Source organism: Desmodus rotundus, chromosome 2 (genome assembly GCF_022682495.2).
Source record: "Desmodus rotundus isolate HL8 chromosome 2, HLdesRot8A.1, whole genome shotgun sequence".
Taxonomy (NCBI): domain Eukaryota; kingdom Metazoa; phylum Chordata; class Mammalia; order Chiroptera; family Phyllostomidae; genus Desmodus; species Desmodus rotundus.
In genome coordinates, this window is record NC_071388.1 from 76856981 (window position 1) to 76875361 (window position 18381).

An 18381-nucleotide genomic window follows, 5' to 3' on the forward strand; every position below is an offset into this window, starting at 1 on the left:
ATTTTAGTTTTGATAAATCTGATAATGCATAGTTCTTTCTGGCTACAGTAGGATGGCAAAATTATTTGCATGCAGAAATCAATTCTAGCTGTTGAAAATTAAACCCAATAGTCAGAATAAAGGAAAAGGCTTATCTTTCTATCAACCAAGATGGCACACACCTAGTTTGTCTATAATCAGTGTCATTTGTGATGGGGATTAGTGTAAAAGATGAATAAATAAAACACCACTGCTTTATGTTACATGCAGTTGGGGATGGGTATGTCAGGAAGTTTTTCCCCTTTATTTAGTTTATTCCTAAAGGGATATTCACCCCCCATGTTTTCAGGATCATAATACTAAGCCTCACTTTTGAGTCAAAACTTAGTGAGAGATCAACATACAAAACAATCTTATTTTCTTGAAAAAAAAAAGTGGTAAGTAGTAGTGTAATACTGTTCCGAAAACCCTCTTACTTCTAATATAAAATATTTAACTTGGAGACCTCACACGTGATTTAAAGGAAAGCTGACATAAATGATTGAGGGGATGCTAAGAAAATTGATACAGCCATAGTTTTGTGGGACTACAGGTTTGACTCCTTTTAGAAATAGAGTAGGCTCTCTTTGAACCTTTCCAGGACAAAAGTAAGTTTGTAGTTGTTTGTATGGGAAAATACATGCAGGTTATGAATATTCCACAGCTTTATTAACTCAAAAGAATGGCACAGTGGTACTCACAACTGTAAACCTAATTTGGTCCCCCCTGTAGTTTTGGTGTTATTCAGAACACACTTCAAGCAGTTTTAAACAGTGATACAAAAACTTCTCTTATAACTTACTTTCAGGGGGTAATTGAATGAGTTTGGGCATAAGGAGTAGCAGTCTCTGTTAGATGTCTGGGATCTAAATTACTTGGGCTTTGTGCTTGGGTCCATAGAGCTCAGAAAAATTGCCCCCAGTCATTCCCACCATTGTTGGGTATCTGCGCTTCCATCGGTACTTTCACTGAAGCCATATAAGGGACAACTGTAGCCTCAAATCTGCTTCATCATTAACTGTGGAAATTCAGTAAATGCCTTCCACAGGAATTTATTGAACTCCCGATTTGGTGGTAATACGTTTATAATTAGATAGGTTTAAATTAGGCAGATTCTTTCACAATCTGATTTTAACGTACTTTCCTGCAAAATTTTCCAGAAATGTCTGTTCATTTGTTTTTATTTTTTGTTTGTTTGTTTTTACATCCATGCAGTGTTAATTAAATCAGTATGTGAGATACATTAAATATAAGACAGGTCTGATTTTCCCTAGAACTTATTATTCTGTTAAAGAAAAAAAGAAAGGAATTTTTCCAAGCAGAGCATTTGATAGTTCTGTTTAACAAAAGGTTTTATAAAGGTAACCTCCCCCGCCCCTCTTACCACCTTATCTCACCCTTTCCTTCTAATCCCATCCATTCATTTGCAGCAGGAAACAGACTCAGGAGGCCATGTTTAACATCAAAAAAAAATTAATAGTAAATTGAGGTAGAAACAGACAGCTTAAGCAACATAATAAGCAATGACAAGTTATTGATACCTAGTTTGTAAATATTAAGACTCTCCCTTCCCATTATATTAGGATATGAATATGGATAAATATAGTCAAATTCTTTCCTCCCTGGATCATTATACTAAATAATACTCTCAATTTCAAGTGACAAAAGCCCAACTAACTTAATGAAAAAAGGGGCTTTATTGCTGTGTATAAACCGCACAGTTGAGAGTGGTGTGAGATTCAAGCCCAATCCAGGCCCTCCAACCGTGTCCTCAATAATTTCGGTGTCTGTTCTGCTTTCTTCTCTGTTGGATGGACCTTCAGACAGGTTCTTCCCACATGTTTACAAGTGTTTGTATCTCCAGTGAAAATTAAAACTCTGAGTAAACTCACACCTCCATATACTCTACTCTTGAACCTGAATATGAACGGTAACTTGAGAAAAACAATAGCAAGCTGACTCATGTCACTTTCAATTTTCATGATTCCTCCCTTGCCTCTCAATCCAACTTCCTATTCTGCTTATTGATCTATGTCTCAGACATCTCAAAGTACGTACAAACAGCTGCTAAAAATGGTGTGCTGTTTTGTGTTCCCATATTTGTGGTATTTCTTCCAACTGGAAAGTCTCTGTACGTACTCATCACCTTAGTGACTTACAAATTAATTTTAATCATTCCAGATTTAGCTTAATAATCACCTTTTATAAACCTCCCTTCCTATCTTCCTACAGATGTTATCCCACATCACCTTCACATACACCTTCATTTTAGAAATTGAACAACTTATGTTCAATTTTCCTGTATTATAATTAGAGCTTACTTATCTATTTCCTTCACTAAAGAGAAACTACGGTCAGGACAGGAAACCATGCTTTAGTTTTCTTTATCTCCCCAGTCCCAATATCACAGTGTTTAGCACATTCTAAATGATTGAAATTTATGTTCTTTTGGAATGAATAATTAATTGATGAATGAGAATTTCCTCAAGAAATTTTCTAGAACTTCTAAATCACCAATGCATGTTTTCTATCAGGAATGTTTTCTTTAAATATTTTTTTATTAAAAAAGATTCTAAATAAATCTTTGAATTTATATGGCTTATGAAATTTGTAATTTCTAATGCCAATACAGACTTAATATAACCATCATTCTAATAATAACTATCATTCTAATGGTTATATTAAGAAACTATAACCTCAGTTATATATATGCCTACATATATGCAAACACCCATTATTAATATGGGACATGTGGAATAGTATTTGAATTGGAACATCATTGCTTCCAGGTCAATGATCCAGGGAATTTGTGAAATTTGTAAGAAAATTCTATTCTATGCTGGATCTTTAAAAAAAAGGTGAAATATGTATGTATGAAGATATAAGTTGTTCAACTGCAAAAAATGTTATCAAAGACCTATCTCAGCTGCCAGTAATGATATGAAATATAGACAATTAGAAATTAAATGCTTGGCATTTAGCATGTTAATAATAGTTCCAGGTGTTTAAATGCCTCAATTATCTTTACTTGTTCTTTGATATTTGTCACATGAAGCCTATGTGTAGCAAGGCATCTTGACTGTTTCTGAAGGCACACAAGAATATGTTTAAAAAAAGAGAGAGAGACAGGAAGTGTTTCATCATGCTATGCTACTTGCCTGTGCTTCTGCCTCTCCATCAGGTTGTATGAAACTTACATTTTCCAATTATCTCTGTGTCGTTTGGCATTTTTATCTGACAAGTAAATTAAAGCCATCGAGAAGAATGAATCTCGGAATCTTCTGTGTCCCAAGGTAGTCACAACTTGATGCACTGTATTGCATTGTTTCTGGAGCGGTGGCAGGGCAGTGTTGGAAAGCACAGCTGCGAAATCACTTCCTGAAAAAATATAGCCCCACCTTAGGGTCTCTGCTTCAACAGAAATGATCCAGGAGGTTTGTTCCATCCATCTGAGATTTCAGGAACTGGCTTACTTGAGTAGAACAGTGAATCTCGTGCCATTCTCCGCCCCCAACCCATGCCAGCCTTAGAGGTATTTTCCCTGTTCATAGACGGCATCAAATGTTGAAGGAAAGTAAAAGAATAATGTTAATACAATACCATGACAATATTGCTTCCTTTAAATACCTACTTCATTCAAAGCCTAGGCAGAGATATATGAATAAAAATTTTTACTCATTCTATTTTTATTAATTTATCTCTGAATAAATTAAATGCCAATATATAAATGTGTAAGGATCATTTGTGTAACTAGAGTGATTTTAAGCATTAATATTACTGAATATACCATTGCTCCATTGCATTCCACATACCTGAATTGAAATGCATATAATAAGATGAGCATCGGAAGTAAGAAAATAGCTAAGTAGCTGTGGGGATAGGATAAAATGGGGTTGAATCTAAGAAATACTTAAAATTTAAGGTTGACAGGATTCATAATCAATCTGAAGGCAAAGGAGAGAATTGCTTGAGGGCTGAGTCTAAGGCTTCAGGCCTGTACATCTGTAAGAATGGTATGCCCCCTGCAGTGGGATGCCTTTACCCTCTAGGCAATGGGGAAGGCTCTGAACATTATTGTTTATTATCCTAAAGAATATTAATCTGCCCATACAATGTGGGGTGGATCGGGAAGAGCTATTGTAGAAAGGCAGTCTAGTAGAAAATTATAAAACTAACCTATCCATATGAGGCCAATACCTGAAATGAGGCTCTGTCCATGGTAATCACAAGATAATATAAGACATGATAAAGATTTGACTCTGGACGTGGGGTTGTAGGGAAAGGTAAAATCAATGAAGATCTCATTTTTCAAGCCCAGGTAGCCAAAAAAAATATCATTATCTACAAAATCACAAGATTATGTTCATCTAGGACAAACATTTTCTCAGCTTTCATTCATATCTCATACTCTTATGTCTACATTACCATATTTATGTGCTGAGATTTTACAGATTGATTAGTCTCCATTATATATCATGACGTCTTTCTATAGGAGCTTCTTTCATAGGCTTTACACCATTCCTGAATATAATAGGTGACCTGAGAGGGAAATATTTTTTCCTGAAAAAAAAAAATGCTAAGGATTTCCTGTATTGGTGGTCAAATACCTTAAGATTAATTTAATTTACTGAGCATTGTCATTCCATTACTTTGTTGAGATTTCTGCTGTGATTTAAAAAATCACCTTGGAGAAATGATGAAATAATATCATTTGAAATTTTTACATTTCATCAAGAATTGAGGGTCACAAATATAACATATGAATATGAAGCAAATGTACACCATTTATTCACTGGGCAGCATTTTGAGAAATACTTTATTCTGCCCCCCTCTCCCAAAAATCATGTAACTGCCATCTTCAATTGCTTTAAAAAGATGTTCACAAGAGAAAAGAGCTAACTTTAAGAAAGTATTCCACAGAAAATGACACAGGATACAAATAACAGATTTGACTTTGAAATGTAATTTTATATAAACTAAAATAATCTTGATTACAGAGGAACAAAATCTTATGCTTCCATATAAGAAACTTCTCTGGTTAAAAAGAATCAAAATGTTTTTTCTCATACTTTTCTGAAAATATTAAATCTATTTTTTATCTTTTTTTAAAAGTATTTGGAATCCAAATAAAGAACTTCCCTTTTTTTCTCTTCAAATAGAAATGATGAAGTAAATCTCAGGTCACTCTGACTTATGCAAAGCATTGGATAGGTGCTAAGTCTTTGTTCAGTAACAATTTCGCAGCTCTTTTTGGAAATTGCTTCCACTTAAGGGAGTGTGCTTCTTTCCAAATCCATACAATGAAATATATCATTTTAATATACTTATATTTTTCTAAGACCTCATTCCATTAAACAAAGGAACATTTTCAATCTATTAATCACAAATACATTTCTTTTCTTAATACAGATTTCATTTCTTTTTCTTTTTTTTACAAACAAGGTTTGCTCTCTATGGTGTAACTTAATGTGAGTAAATTATAGTATACATTTTATCCTACAAAACAAATTACAAATAATCTTTTCAGAATTTAAAAATGAATAGATGGTGCTAACAAGTTTTCATGATAGAGGAATTTGTAGCTATACTGTATGTTTATAGAATCCATTTGGTAGATAATTTTATGGTTTATTTGTCTAAATATGTCTGTTTAAATTAATCAAGTCTTTGAAGCCTCTAAGAAAGGACCAACTACTCCCTCCTGCTCTTCCTCCCTATACCGCCCCCCCTCATCCTTCCAACACATTATATTCCTAAATTCCTGCCCTGCTGACTCACTGCCAAGGGCTCCCTATTCCCTTCCAGGACACCCTAAAATTTCCCTTTGTAACAGTTCTTACGGTTGTGATTGTTTGTTCATTGTCTGGCTTCTGCAATGAAGTCTAAACCCAGGAGAGCCCTAACTGTCTTTTTTGATCCTCACAGTATCCCCAGCATCTGTCTCAGTGCCTGCCATGTAACGGGTGCTCAATAAACATTTGTTGAATGAACTAAAAAGTTCTTAACCTTAGATTCACATTCTAAACTTAACCTACTCAATTTGATTAAATGTAGAAGTCTGTACTTTCTAGTAGCCGCTGCCTTCTGGGAAGCATTATCTTCAAGCATACAGAATAATTGGATTCTTCTAATTAAAATTATGTTGGGTAGAGACTTACTTCACATACATAGCTGGATCTAGTTAGTCGTTCTGTTAGTGAAACTGGTGGTAGAGTGTATTGTAAATAGCATGGGCTTGGAGCCTGGCAAAGCAGGGTTGGATTGCTAGCTTTCCTTTATGTAAGAAGTATGACTTTAGGCAAGTAATACATATAGCCATTTAAACTAGGAATAATAATAGAGCCTACCTATTAATACTATTGTGCAGATAAATTTGGTAATGAATTTGAAGCACTAAGAACAGTGCTAGAGGACAGTTTGCTACTAAATAAGTAGTGGCTGTTGCTGATGATGGTGATGATGATGCTTTCATAATTATCTCAGCCTATCATTCACAGCTTTTTACTCACAGCATAATAGTGCATCCCATTATACACTCTTATTTCCAAATGACATGTACTTATACTGTTATTCTCTACAGAGGAGATTAGGATTTAGAATTCCTAGCACAGAGGTTTAAGAAATTAGATAGAACTATGCATTTTTCAAAATGTCACAACTTAATATTCTGTCATCCAATTAAAATTTTAACTAAAGCACAGTTCATAAATATGTAATCACAAGAGTGAAAAAGAAGATATATTAGTAAAATGAGCAGTTTACCAAGCTATTATTTAAGTAAACCAACATAATTTTTTATAACAAGGTAATCTGATTTTCAAAAGGCATCCAATCATATATCTTCTCCTCCCTCTGAACTTTGAATACATGGTCTTAATAATTTACTTGTTACCTGGCTACCATGAGAATATATGCTCCAGGTTTAAAACTCTGGAACTATATCATATATTTTACAAATGGAGCACTTGCTAAGTAAATAATGTTTGCTTTTTAAATGCCATTTTCTTTATCTTCAAAAAGTTAATGTTGTTTTCTATAGCATCTATTTTTTACAATTTGTTATTCAATAATTTCAATGAGAAAATGTGACATTTTAGAGCATACATTAATTTCCATGATATCAATGCTATTTGGAGATTAGGAAATTCAGTCAGGACCTAATAAAAAAACTTTACCACATTATATATTAGATAAGATGCAACTATTTAACTTGTGTCTGTACAGATTGAAAACTCAACATTGAAATAAATTGCTTGAAAATATCTTGATTAAATCACAGTGACTAAAATCTAATTCCAAAGTTTAATACATTTCTTGCTGAAAACTGAACATAAATGACTTTTGTTTTTATTTACATTTATATTTCCTCACAGGTATCTTAAATGCTGTGACTGGTTTCTTACTGACTCAAAAATAACATTTATGGTTCAGATATTCTCTAGTAGATATGTCATTTTTATGAGGAAGTTATTACCCTGGATATAAATTTGCATGTGGTATACTACATACTTGATTCCCAGGGAAAGAGCTACTTTTGTGAAAGCCTTAAAGTACTCGAGCTTAATAAATTAATATGGTAGAGCATTAAGTGGTTTGTCAGTTACAGTCTTTCTTAGCTTCAATTTCCTGCATATAACTGGTTAGATTAATGAATTTTTATAGTGATCAAAATAAAAATCAAGCTTTATTTAAGTTAAAGGATATTAAAGGGACTGATTGGATTAGTATTTTAGAACATTGATAATCAACTGAATTATAACTGTGAGTTGATAGCATTGAAAGGAAAAATGAAACAATCTAGAAGCCTGAATTCTGATAAAAATCATGTGTGAGCTTGGGCAAGTTCTTTAACTTCTCTGGGCTTCCGTTTTCTTACCACTATGATTAAGCAATTACCCATATCCTATCCCATAAAAGTTATATCCAACTAAAACTTCAGTAATACAGAGAAGTGCTAATTAGCTAATTGAATTAATATATTTTTAAAGGTTTCAAAAAGGTTAGTAAAACATGCAGCCCATACAGTTTTTTTTAATTATATTTTATTGATTATACTATTACAGTTGCCCTGATTTTTCCTCCTTTCTCACCTTCCACCCAGTACCCCTCACTCCCCCTGGCTATACTCCCACCATTGTTCATATCCATGGGCCATGCATATAAGTTCATGCATAAAAAATACAGTATTTCCTATACTGTACTTTATATCCCCACCGCTATTCTATAACTACCTATTGATACTTCTTAACCCCCTCACCTCTTTGCCCATTCTGCCCCACCCACCTCCCACCTGGCAACCATCAAAATGTTCTGCATATCCATGATTCTGTCTCTGTTCTTGTTTGCTTAGTTTGTTTTTTAGATTCAATTGTTGATGGATATGTATTTTTTGCCATCTTATTATTCATAGTTTTGATCTTACTCTTTTTCTTAAATTTGTCCCTTTAACATTTCATATAATAATGGTTTGGTGATGATGAACTCCTTTAGTTTTCTTTTGTCTGGTAAGTTCTTTAACTGTCCTTCGATACTAAATGATAGCTTTGCTTGGTAGAGCAATCTTGGCTGTAGGTCCCTGCTTTTCATGACTTTGAATATTTTTTGCCAATCCTCTCTAGTCTACAAAGTTTCCTTTGAGAAATCAGCTGATGGACTTATGGGAACTCCCCTCTAGGTAACTAATTTATTTTCTCTTGTTACTTTTAAGATTCCCTCTTTATCTTTAATCTTTGGCATTTTAGTCATGATGAGTCTTGGATTGGGACTCTTTGCATCCGTCTTGTTAGGGACTCTCTGAGCTTCCTGGGATTGCATGAATATCTCCTTCATCAAATTGGGGAAATTTTCTTTCATTATTTTTTCAAATAGATTTCCAATTTCTTGCTCTTTCTCTTCTCCCTCTGTCACCCCTATGATGTGAATGTTGGAATACTTAAAGTTGTCCCATAGGTTGCTTATACTATCCTCAGTTTTTTTAGATTCTTTTTCTTCTTGGTGTTCTGATTGTTTTTTTTTTCCTTCTGTTCCAAATCATTGATTTGATTCTCAGCTTCTTCCACTCTACTTACTCTACTCTTTTTTCCCTGTTAATTGTTCTTTATTTCAGTTAGTATATACGTCATTTCTGATTGGCTCTTTTTTTATGCTGTTGAGGTCCTCACTAACTTCCTTGAGCTCTTCCTTTATAACTAGTGTTTTGAACTCTGCATCTGAAAGATTGCTTATCTCCATTTTGTTTTGCTTTTTTTCCTGGAATTTTGATCTGTTCTTTCATTTGGGCCATGTTTCTTTGTTCTTCATTTTGGCAGCCTCCCTGTGTTTGTTTCTATGTATTAAGTAGAGCTGCTTTGACTCCGTTTCTTGGTAGTGTGGCCTAATGAAGTAGGTGTCCTGTGGGTCCAATGTCACAGCCTCCCCTATCACCCATGCCTGGGTATTTGAGGTATACCCTTTGTGTGGGCTAACTATACCCTCCTGTTGTAGTTGAGCCTTGATTGCTATTGGCAGATCAATGGGAGGGATTTACCCAGGCCAGTCACCTGCAAGGATTGTCTGTGACCACTGACCACCAATCTCCACCCTCCAGGAGAATCAGCTGTGCAGGGGCAGAATGGTGGTGCTCCAATGTGGTCTATAGCTGTCCACTAGGTACGCTGGCCCTGGGATTTCCCGGGTGGTGCAGGGCATGGTCAGCCCCAACCTATGTTTTGTCCGGGGCCATCCTGCCTGAGTTATAAAGCAATCTGAGATGGCTGCTACTTATGCTGAGCTTGGAGAGTCCTAGGCAAAGCCAAGCTGTGATTCTAGGCTAGCTTCTGCTAGTGCTGGGCCTGAGGCTCACTGAAGCCAGCTGTTGCTTATTTGATAGGATTTAGGAAGTTGTGAAGCAGGAATCAAGACCAGCCATTCTTATGGAAAAGCAGCTTGGGTAGGCCCATAAGTTGGGTGAGGCAGTCTCTGGTTATTTCCAAGGCAGGTCAAACAGTGTTAGCCAGGTTGAAGGAGTCTCAGATATGGCACCAGCTTGCCAGCTCTGTGTGGGGGAGTGTTAGAAAAGGGACAATGTCTTCTGCTTGCCTTGATGCCAAACACTTTAGTTTCTCCCTGTATGCCACTGGGAGCTGCCTTTCAAGCTGCTACCCCACTGCTGGAGATTAGAGGAAGTGAGTCTGAGTGGGTGAGTCCATGTGTGGGTTCTTTACAAGGAACTGCTTGGAGCTCCAGAAGTTTCTTCCACTGACTCAATCTCCACTGGTTTTTGCAACCAGAAGTGTGGGAACTTATATTCCTGGCATTGGAACCCTGGGTTTGGGAGCCTGGTATGGGGCTGGAAGCCCTCACTCCTGAGATATCCCTCCAGAATTTTTATCCACCACACATGGGTATGGAACCAGCCTGTTCCATGCCTGCGCTCCTCCTACCAGTCTGGATGGATGTGTTTTTTTCAATTCCGTAGTTGTCAGACTTCATTCAATCAATCTCTCATAGTTTCAAGTGATGGTTGTTCTATATTTTAGTTGTAATTTTCATGTGGTGCAAAAAGTTGAGCCATGTCTGCCTATACCACTCTCTTGACTGGAGGTCCCAATACAGTTTTAAGATATGATTTTGTCAATGAAAGAAGCAATATGTTGTTGCCATATGTTATATAGTCTTTTCATCAATAAAGGAAGCTTTTAAGTATCATTTACTTAATTACTGCCAGTGAAACATCTGAATGCTAAGCATGTACTTCCTTGTGCTGTGGAGGTGGAATTTTTAATAGTAAATTTGAATTAAGCAACATTAAATATGAAGACAATAATTCTTTTTTTTAATCTGAGAACATCTTTATTCCCCTTCACTTTTTTAAATTAAATTTATTGGGGCCCCAGCTGGTATAGCTCAGTGGATTGAGCACAGGCCTGTGAACCAAAGGGTCACTGGTTCAATTCCCATCCCAAGCACATGCCTGTGTTGCGGGCCAGGTCCCCAGTAGGGGGCATGCAAGAGGCAACCACACACTGATGTTTCTCTCCCTCTTTATCTCCCTCCCTTCCCCTCTATCTAAAAATAAATAAATAAAATCTTTTTTTTAATTTAAAAATAAAAAAATTTTATTGGGGTGACATTGGTTAATAAGATTATATAGATTTCAAGTTTAGAAGATGGTCATTCTTAAAACAAATTATACCATAGTTTTTCCACTTTGTGGAAACCGCACCAAAACTGTGTGTAAAGCCTGATTTGTTGGTCAGTGTTCAAGGAAATAAATTAGCAATTCTATAAATAAAACCCTTTAATCCATGTACTGATTTAGTTGAAAAACTAAGTTTTTCAACACATATTTAATCTTAACAGGTGGGATACTAAGAACTCTTTATTGGCATTTTTGTAAACAGGAAGAAAGGGTTACGCTGTGGATTATGACTTTAATCTTCAGCCCTTATTTTGGGCTTACATCCTGTGTGCTCAATAAAGGGCAAATATGGTGGGCTTTTTGGTAGTCAGTACCATATTTGCAAGCATATACTAAGTGGTAAAGTAATTTTGGTAAAGAAATGTCACCCAGGGAAATTTTAATCTCGTATCTGTGTTTCAGCTTCTGACATGGCGGCGGAGCAGGGGCAGATCCTCGTGATAGCCACTGCGGCTGTTGGGGGCTTCACTCTCCTCGTCATTCTTACTTTGTTCTTCTTAATCACCGGGAGGTAACAGAAGTATACCAGATTATTTCCAGGATATGAGAATAACCATTTTTAATGCACTGTTTTTCAAATGTTTTTAAACAGAACAAAGCACACCTGAGGGGGAAAGGGATGAGGGAAGATCCACTCTGAGAGTGAACTTTAAGATAACAGAACCACCCTGACTAGTTCTCTGTATCAACAGGTCCCTGAAAGGAAGCAACCAGAGGCTTGCTAAGAGCACTTTGAAAGCTGTGAATGATAGATTTCTACTTACTATAATAAGTTAATTCTCACTTTTTCCTTTACTAGAATCAAAGTATACCATGAAAGGGATTTAAAGAAAATTTAACAGAGAGATCAAACTATTTACATGAAAATTCTTTGTAAATTTAGAGATATGTTATTTTAATCTATTAAATATTGAAATGATCTATATTGGAATTATATTAATTGGTAGTTTAAATCCAATATTTATTACATTTAGAGTAATATGGATGAAACTTTAACGTAACAATACATTTAGCATTGCAAAAGACCTAGATTTCAATCCTGACTAGCTGCCTAGTTTCACCTCTGAACCTTAGATTTCATACATTTTATGTTCATTCACATCTCTGTGTTGTTGCTAGATACTGACAACACAGGAATGTGAGTGAAGGTAGTAAGTATGAAATTATTTAAAAGAATAAATGTTACTTCTTATCGAACCCCTGGTTTTAGGCCCAGACGTTTGTTGGAAATTGTGAATATCATCAGGTCATCATATTTTCATTCCTACAAGAGGTGGAATATTCCTTCTGGATTATCAATAGGGAAACAAAGAAACACCTCAAGAGTTTTCCCAATAATCTGAAATATACATCCTAAAAAATGCCAATGTCGTGATTTAAGTCTATACTAAGAATTTCAGTCAAACAATGCACATCCATGCTGACTCCAGCTACAGTACGCCGTACTGAAATACCCTAATATTTAATAATGAGCAGAAGTAACAAATAACTACCTTCAGGGGCAGTAGTTCAGTGAACTAGAAACAACCTTTGTGTTATTTATTTTTTAAATTCTACTTATATACATAATTTATTAAAATTTATTTTAAATGACAGAGGATATGCATATATTAAAATTGTTAGCTATACTTTTGACAGCAGATGAAGGTTAGAGATCAATAAACTGACAGTACTTAGAAGGCACTTACCAAGTGTAGGTTCCTGACAAAATGTAACTACCGCCTATGAAGAGTGTGCCCAATTTAATTGTAACAAGCCTACTTTTACAGAACTTACCAAGGAACAAAGAAAGACATGAACAGCCCAATGTGGTAAAGTTGAAATTGTGACTTCTTTATGAAATGAACTGTGAAAGAGGCACATTCATCCTATGTTAACTTAAAATGTTCATGTCTGTGAACAGATATAGTATGTCTCTTGTAAGTAACAGTGTCTCAGAATCTACTGCTTTGCCGGGGTCTGATTAGCTGATAAAAGAATGCTAGCTATAACTATATGTAACAGCAGTGTCTTTTATCCCCAACTTACACACACACACACACACACACACGGGAGAATGTAGGAACAATTATAAGTTCATCCAATAAAAGTGCCAGTGTGGGCATACCATGGCACCACCATCGCTGTCGTCCAGCACTCTCCTGTCCTGTCTCCCTCTGCGCCCACAGCTAACCTCTGACAGCTTCTCACCATCATCACAGCTGTAACACAATCACCTTTTACATTGGGCAGAAAGCAGATTTTGGTGTCTCTAAACCAACTAACCATTTTGTAGAATGCAAAATATTCAATACTATAGCCTACGAATAGCGACATTCTTAATCACTAGCAGAGGACAACTGGTTATTCAAAAATCAAAAATCAATCAATAAAACCCTATACATCCTAGTGGATAAATTCTAAGTTTGTTTGCTTATTTTTTAAAAAGTTAGAATTTCTCTGACCCTATGTAGTGCTTTCTTGCAAGAAGAGAGATTAGAAGACTGCCATGCCTAGGAAAGGGGGAAAACGACGGTGGTAAATGTGGCAACTCTGAAGAAAGGAAGGAAAGGAAAATAATAGCATTTTGGTGCATGTAAAGTCACTATGACAATTTGGTGAGATTGAAATAATCTGAATGCCAACATGTTGCGGGTTGTTACATGTTTGGTAAATGTTATTAGAAAAAAAGTAGAAGAATAAAACTTACTCTATTTTCATTGCCATTTATAATGTAAGTACTGCATTTATTAATGCCTGCAAATTTATAATGTGCATTATAAACTTGGAGGCATTAATATCTTGATAATACTCTATTTTTCATGGAGTGGCACATAATTTAAAGGCAATCAGTTTGGAACCTAGAAATTTATTCAGTTATTAAAGTAAAATGAAGTCCTGTAAGGTGATCTTAACTCCAAAGACACAAATTATATTGCTATCTAGGTTGTGATAATTTAGATATGATGGTTAATTTGGTTCAGAAAGATTCTTATTTTCTTATTTGAAAGTTTCTTTGAAAAAGTTTGGGGTATTTTCTTAAGTTTGATTTTATTTAAACAACATGTCATTTATCCTGAAAGTTTCTTTGAAAAAGTTTGGGGTATTTTCTTAAGTTTGATTTTATTTAAACAACATGTCATTTATCCCCAATTTAAAAAATGACTCTAACTCATAATGGAAATTGATTTCAGTGATGTTTGTAATTGTAATGCAATCTACGGCAAGCTTGGATATTTTTTAATTTTTAATTATATTTATATGTATTTGTAAAATAGGAGTTAAGATCTTATTTTCTCATGGAGTATATAGTATTTCAGCAAATGATATAAATAGCACATACACATATGGGAAAGGATTTTATTAACATATCAGAAAATATTGCCTTGGCATAAAAACAGGCATATAGATCAACAGAATGGAATAGACAGTCCATAAATAAACCCACACCTATTTGGTCAATTGATATTTGACAAAGGAGGCCAGAATATACAATGGCGTAAAAACAGTCTATTCAGTAAATGGTGTTAGGGAAACTGAACAGGTGCAAAAATGAAACTAGACCACCTTCTTGCACCACATAGAAGAATAAACTCAAACTGCACTTAGGACTTATGTGTAAGACTCAATGCCATAAAAATTCTAGAAGTAAACATAGGAAGGAAAATTTCAGACATTTCTCTTAGAAATATTTTCTCTGATATATCTCCTTGGGCAAGGGAAACAAAAGAACAAATAAACAAATGGGACTACATCAAACTAAAAAGATTTTGCACAGCAAAGGAAATCATCTACAAAAAGAAAAGACAATCCACTGAGTGGGAAGTGTTCACCAATGATATATTTGATAAGGTCAAAATTTATAAAGAACTCTTACAACTCAACACCAACCCTCCCAAGCAATCCAATTAAAAAATGAGCAAAGAACCTAAATAGACACTTCTCCAAAAAGGATATACAAATGGCCAATATATATGAAGAGATGCTCAAAGTCACTAATCCTCAGAAAAATGCAAATTAAAACCACAGTGAGATATCACGTCATGCCTGTCAGAATGGCTGTCATCAATAAATCAGAAACAAGCGCTGGCAAGGATGTGGAGAAAAGGGAACCCTCATGAACTGTTACTGGGAATGCAAAATGGCACAGCCATTGTGGAAAATAGTATGGAGATTCCTCAAAAAAAAAAAAATGGAACTGCCTTATGACCTAGCAATTCTACTTCTGGATATGTATCCAAAGGAACCCAAAACACTAATTTGATGTAATATAAGCACCCCTATGTTCATTACAGGGTTTTTTTACAATCACCAAGATATAGAAGCAGCCCAAGTGTCCATCAGTAGATGAGTAGATAAAATAAAGCTGTGGTTCATATAGTCAACAAAATATTACTTGGCCATTAAAAGGAAATCTTACATTTGTGACAGCATGGATGGACCTGTAAGTTATTATGCTAAGTGAAATAAGTCAGAGAAAGACGAACTCTACATGATTTCACATATATGTGAAATCCATAGAACAATGTAAGTGAACAAACAAAATAGAAACAGACGCATAGATACAGAGAACAGACTGATGGTTGCCAGAGGGTAGGGGGCTGGGGGACTGGGGGAAAATGTGAAAGGATTGAGAAGTACAAAATAGTCAAAGGGATGTAAAGTACAGCATAGGAAATAGAGTCATTAATATTGTAATAACGATGTGTGGTGCCTGTTGGCTACTGAAGTATTAGGGGACACTTTATAAGGCGTATGATTGGCTAACCACTCTGTTGTACACCTAAAAGCAATACAAAACAATATTGAACGTAAACTGTAGTCAAAAATCTTTTAAAAATAAATGAAATTTTTAAAAAAACAAAATATTGTCTTACATAAATATGACAAGCTTAAAAAGAGACTTCACAGACCTACAGTCCTTGTAGGTTACATAAGTTTGGCCTAATGAACTTGACAGACGGGCTCAGATATTCTATTTTCCTGAAGCAGAATATGAATACTACTTAGAAAACTGAACGATGAAGAATAGTTTGTCCTAAATTATTAACTTCCAATTTTTATGCTTGCCAGATTCTGTGACACCAGGAACATTGTACATGCTTAGGGAAACAATTTAATTGCATAAGATAAAAATAATTCATTTTGAAATATCTCTTAAGCACTTTGGTATGAAAACCATAAGACATTCCTGAAGAAATACTGAACTTGCTACAGGAATTAAAGCAACATTCACCTTTGAGGAATGGACTGCGTGCCACAGATGTGTTCTGTTCAACCACTTGGAATTAGCGATTTGGTGAACGGTCACGTCAGAGGGATGTCCATGAATTTATTCATGTTTAGGGAGTCATGGAAGATAAGCAGCTGCTTCTGTTCTTCAGAGCAGGATTATCACGAGAGCGAGCAGAACATGCCTCCACCAAATTTCTGACATTAAAAAAAATCATACCATTTAGCAGTGAATCTAGAAGATAGTTGCCTGAATGTCTAATATTCTGACTCACAAACATTTATTCATTTTGACTTTTAATTTGTTTCACTACCCTAGCTATTAGAAGTCATTTAAGGAAGGACGTGATGTTTATTGCTGATTATAAAATATTCTCTAAGATTCCTATCCTTTGGATCAATCAGTCCACTTGGGAGTATTTTATTTTTATCTGGGACTAAGTTTGATACATATTAAAAAAATGTGGAGTATTTTCATACTTTATAAAGATGTTCTTGAAAGGGCCCTTGAATGATAATGTATTTTAATTGGCTTTGGTTCTCATCCAGCATATTCTAAAAATAAGATTCTGTTTACTTTTTAAAAAGGTGCCAGTGGTACATAAAGGCAAAAATGAAGTCAGAAGAGAAGAGACGAAACCACTTACAGAATGGGCATTGTAAGTAGTGAAGTGACTTTCTTCCATTATTTTATATTGTTCCAGCAATTCAAGAGTTCCTTGTAAACTTGGATCAGTGAGTTAAGAAAGCCACAAAATTTACTTCCAACTTTTCATCTGGTTTCCAGGTTTGTTAGTGGAAAGTGCACCTGCTTCTCATTAAATGATATTGCTTTCTCCTAATTCTGCTTGCTGAAAAATGTGACAGACTGAATATGCTAAAAATACAAGATGACTGATTGTATCTCGTTATTTACTACTCGCACTGTCCCCAGCATGGGAGTTGGTTTTATTTAGTGGAGCATTAGCCACAGAAATATTATGGAATTGTTATTCCTTCTTGTAGGAACTGTCATTTAAACATATAACAAATCAATTTGCAGTTCATTAACACTAAAAAAGAAAATCAGCTCCTTACCTCTTAGAATATGTATGAAATCCTTGAGCCGACTACAAGGTTATATCCATTTGCAGGATCTCTTCCCCAGCAAGCTATAATTACCACTAGAGTCGGTTTGATAATTGCCACCCTCCCCTCCTCAACACCCACCTTCACCTCCACCTCCAAGTGGCAAACTCCTTTGTCAAGGCAATTCCTCTGTAGTGAGATGCTGAATTAACAAGAAAGTAATGTTCTCTAATTAACCACAGTGTAGAGATAATATGTGAGGCAAGTTGTTTAACTATTTAAGCTCATCTTCTGCTTCATATTGAGCCAAATGAATAATGGACTTTTAAAACCGTATCACCGTCCAGGAGAAGGAAGGGATACAAGTGAGGCAATTACAAACGACAGGGATAATTTAGGACTATTTCTAAGGCTCACGTGACTCTCAGAGAGTGGTCTAAGGACCATCAGCATTAGAATATTCCATCCTCACCAAGGTCTGATTCGGAAGGTCCAGGGTAGGGCCAAGACATATGCATTTTTAGCGAACTATCCCAGGTTGTTCTTTTGTGCAATTAGTTTGAGGCTCACTGCACTGACAGGTAAGAGACCCTCGATACCAGTCATGGAATGATCTGAAAATGCTGTAAACAGATGCAGAAACCTGGATCCAACCAAACACCTGGACAGATAGATAACTTATGCTGAGTAACCTTAAGATTCACTGCGGGACATTTAGAACTGAATGCAGAAGAAAGAGACGTTCCTGACGTATTTATTATCTCCTTCCCAACTAGCACTTTTGCATAAACTAAACCAGGTGGGCTCAGCAAGAAGCAATGAAAATAACCTGAGGCAGCCATGAGATAGAAGAAAGATAAACTAATGTTTCAAAAAGACTTGGATAAGTTCAGTGAGTAACCAGA

General features: G+C 35.4%; 1 protein-coding gene across 2 annotated transcripts in view; it reads left to right on the forward strand.

Annotated features, from left to right (window-relative positions):
- Nucleotides 1-18381, forward strand: part of EPHA6 (EPH receptor A6) — an 876611-nt gene that overhangs the window by 572209 nt on the left and 286021 nt on the right. For both annotated transcript variants that reach the window (XM_053918286.1, XM_053918285.1), the window contains exons 8-9: nt 11600-11708; nt 16997-17067. In XM_053918286.1, the coding sequence (XP_053774261.1) occupies nt 11600-11708; nt 16997-17067 (180 nt within the window). The remainder of the gene's footprint in view (nt 1-11599; nt 11709-16996; nt 17068-18381) is intronic.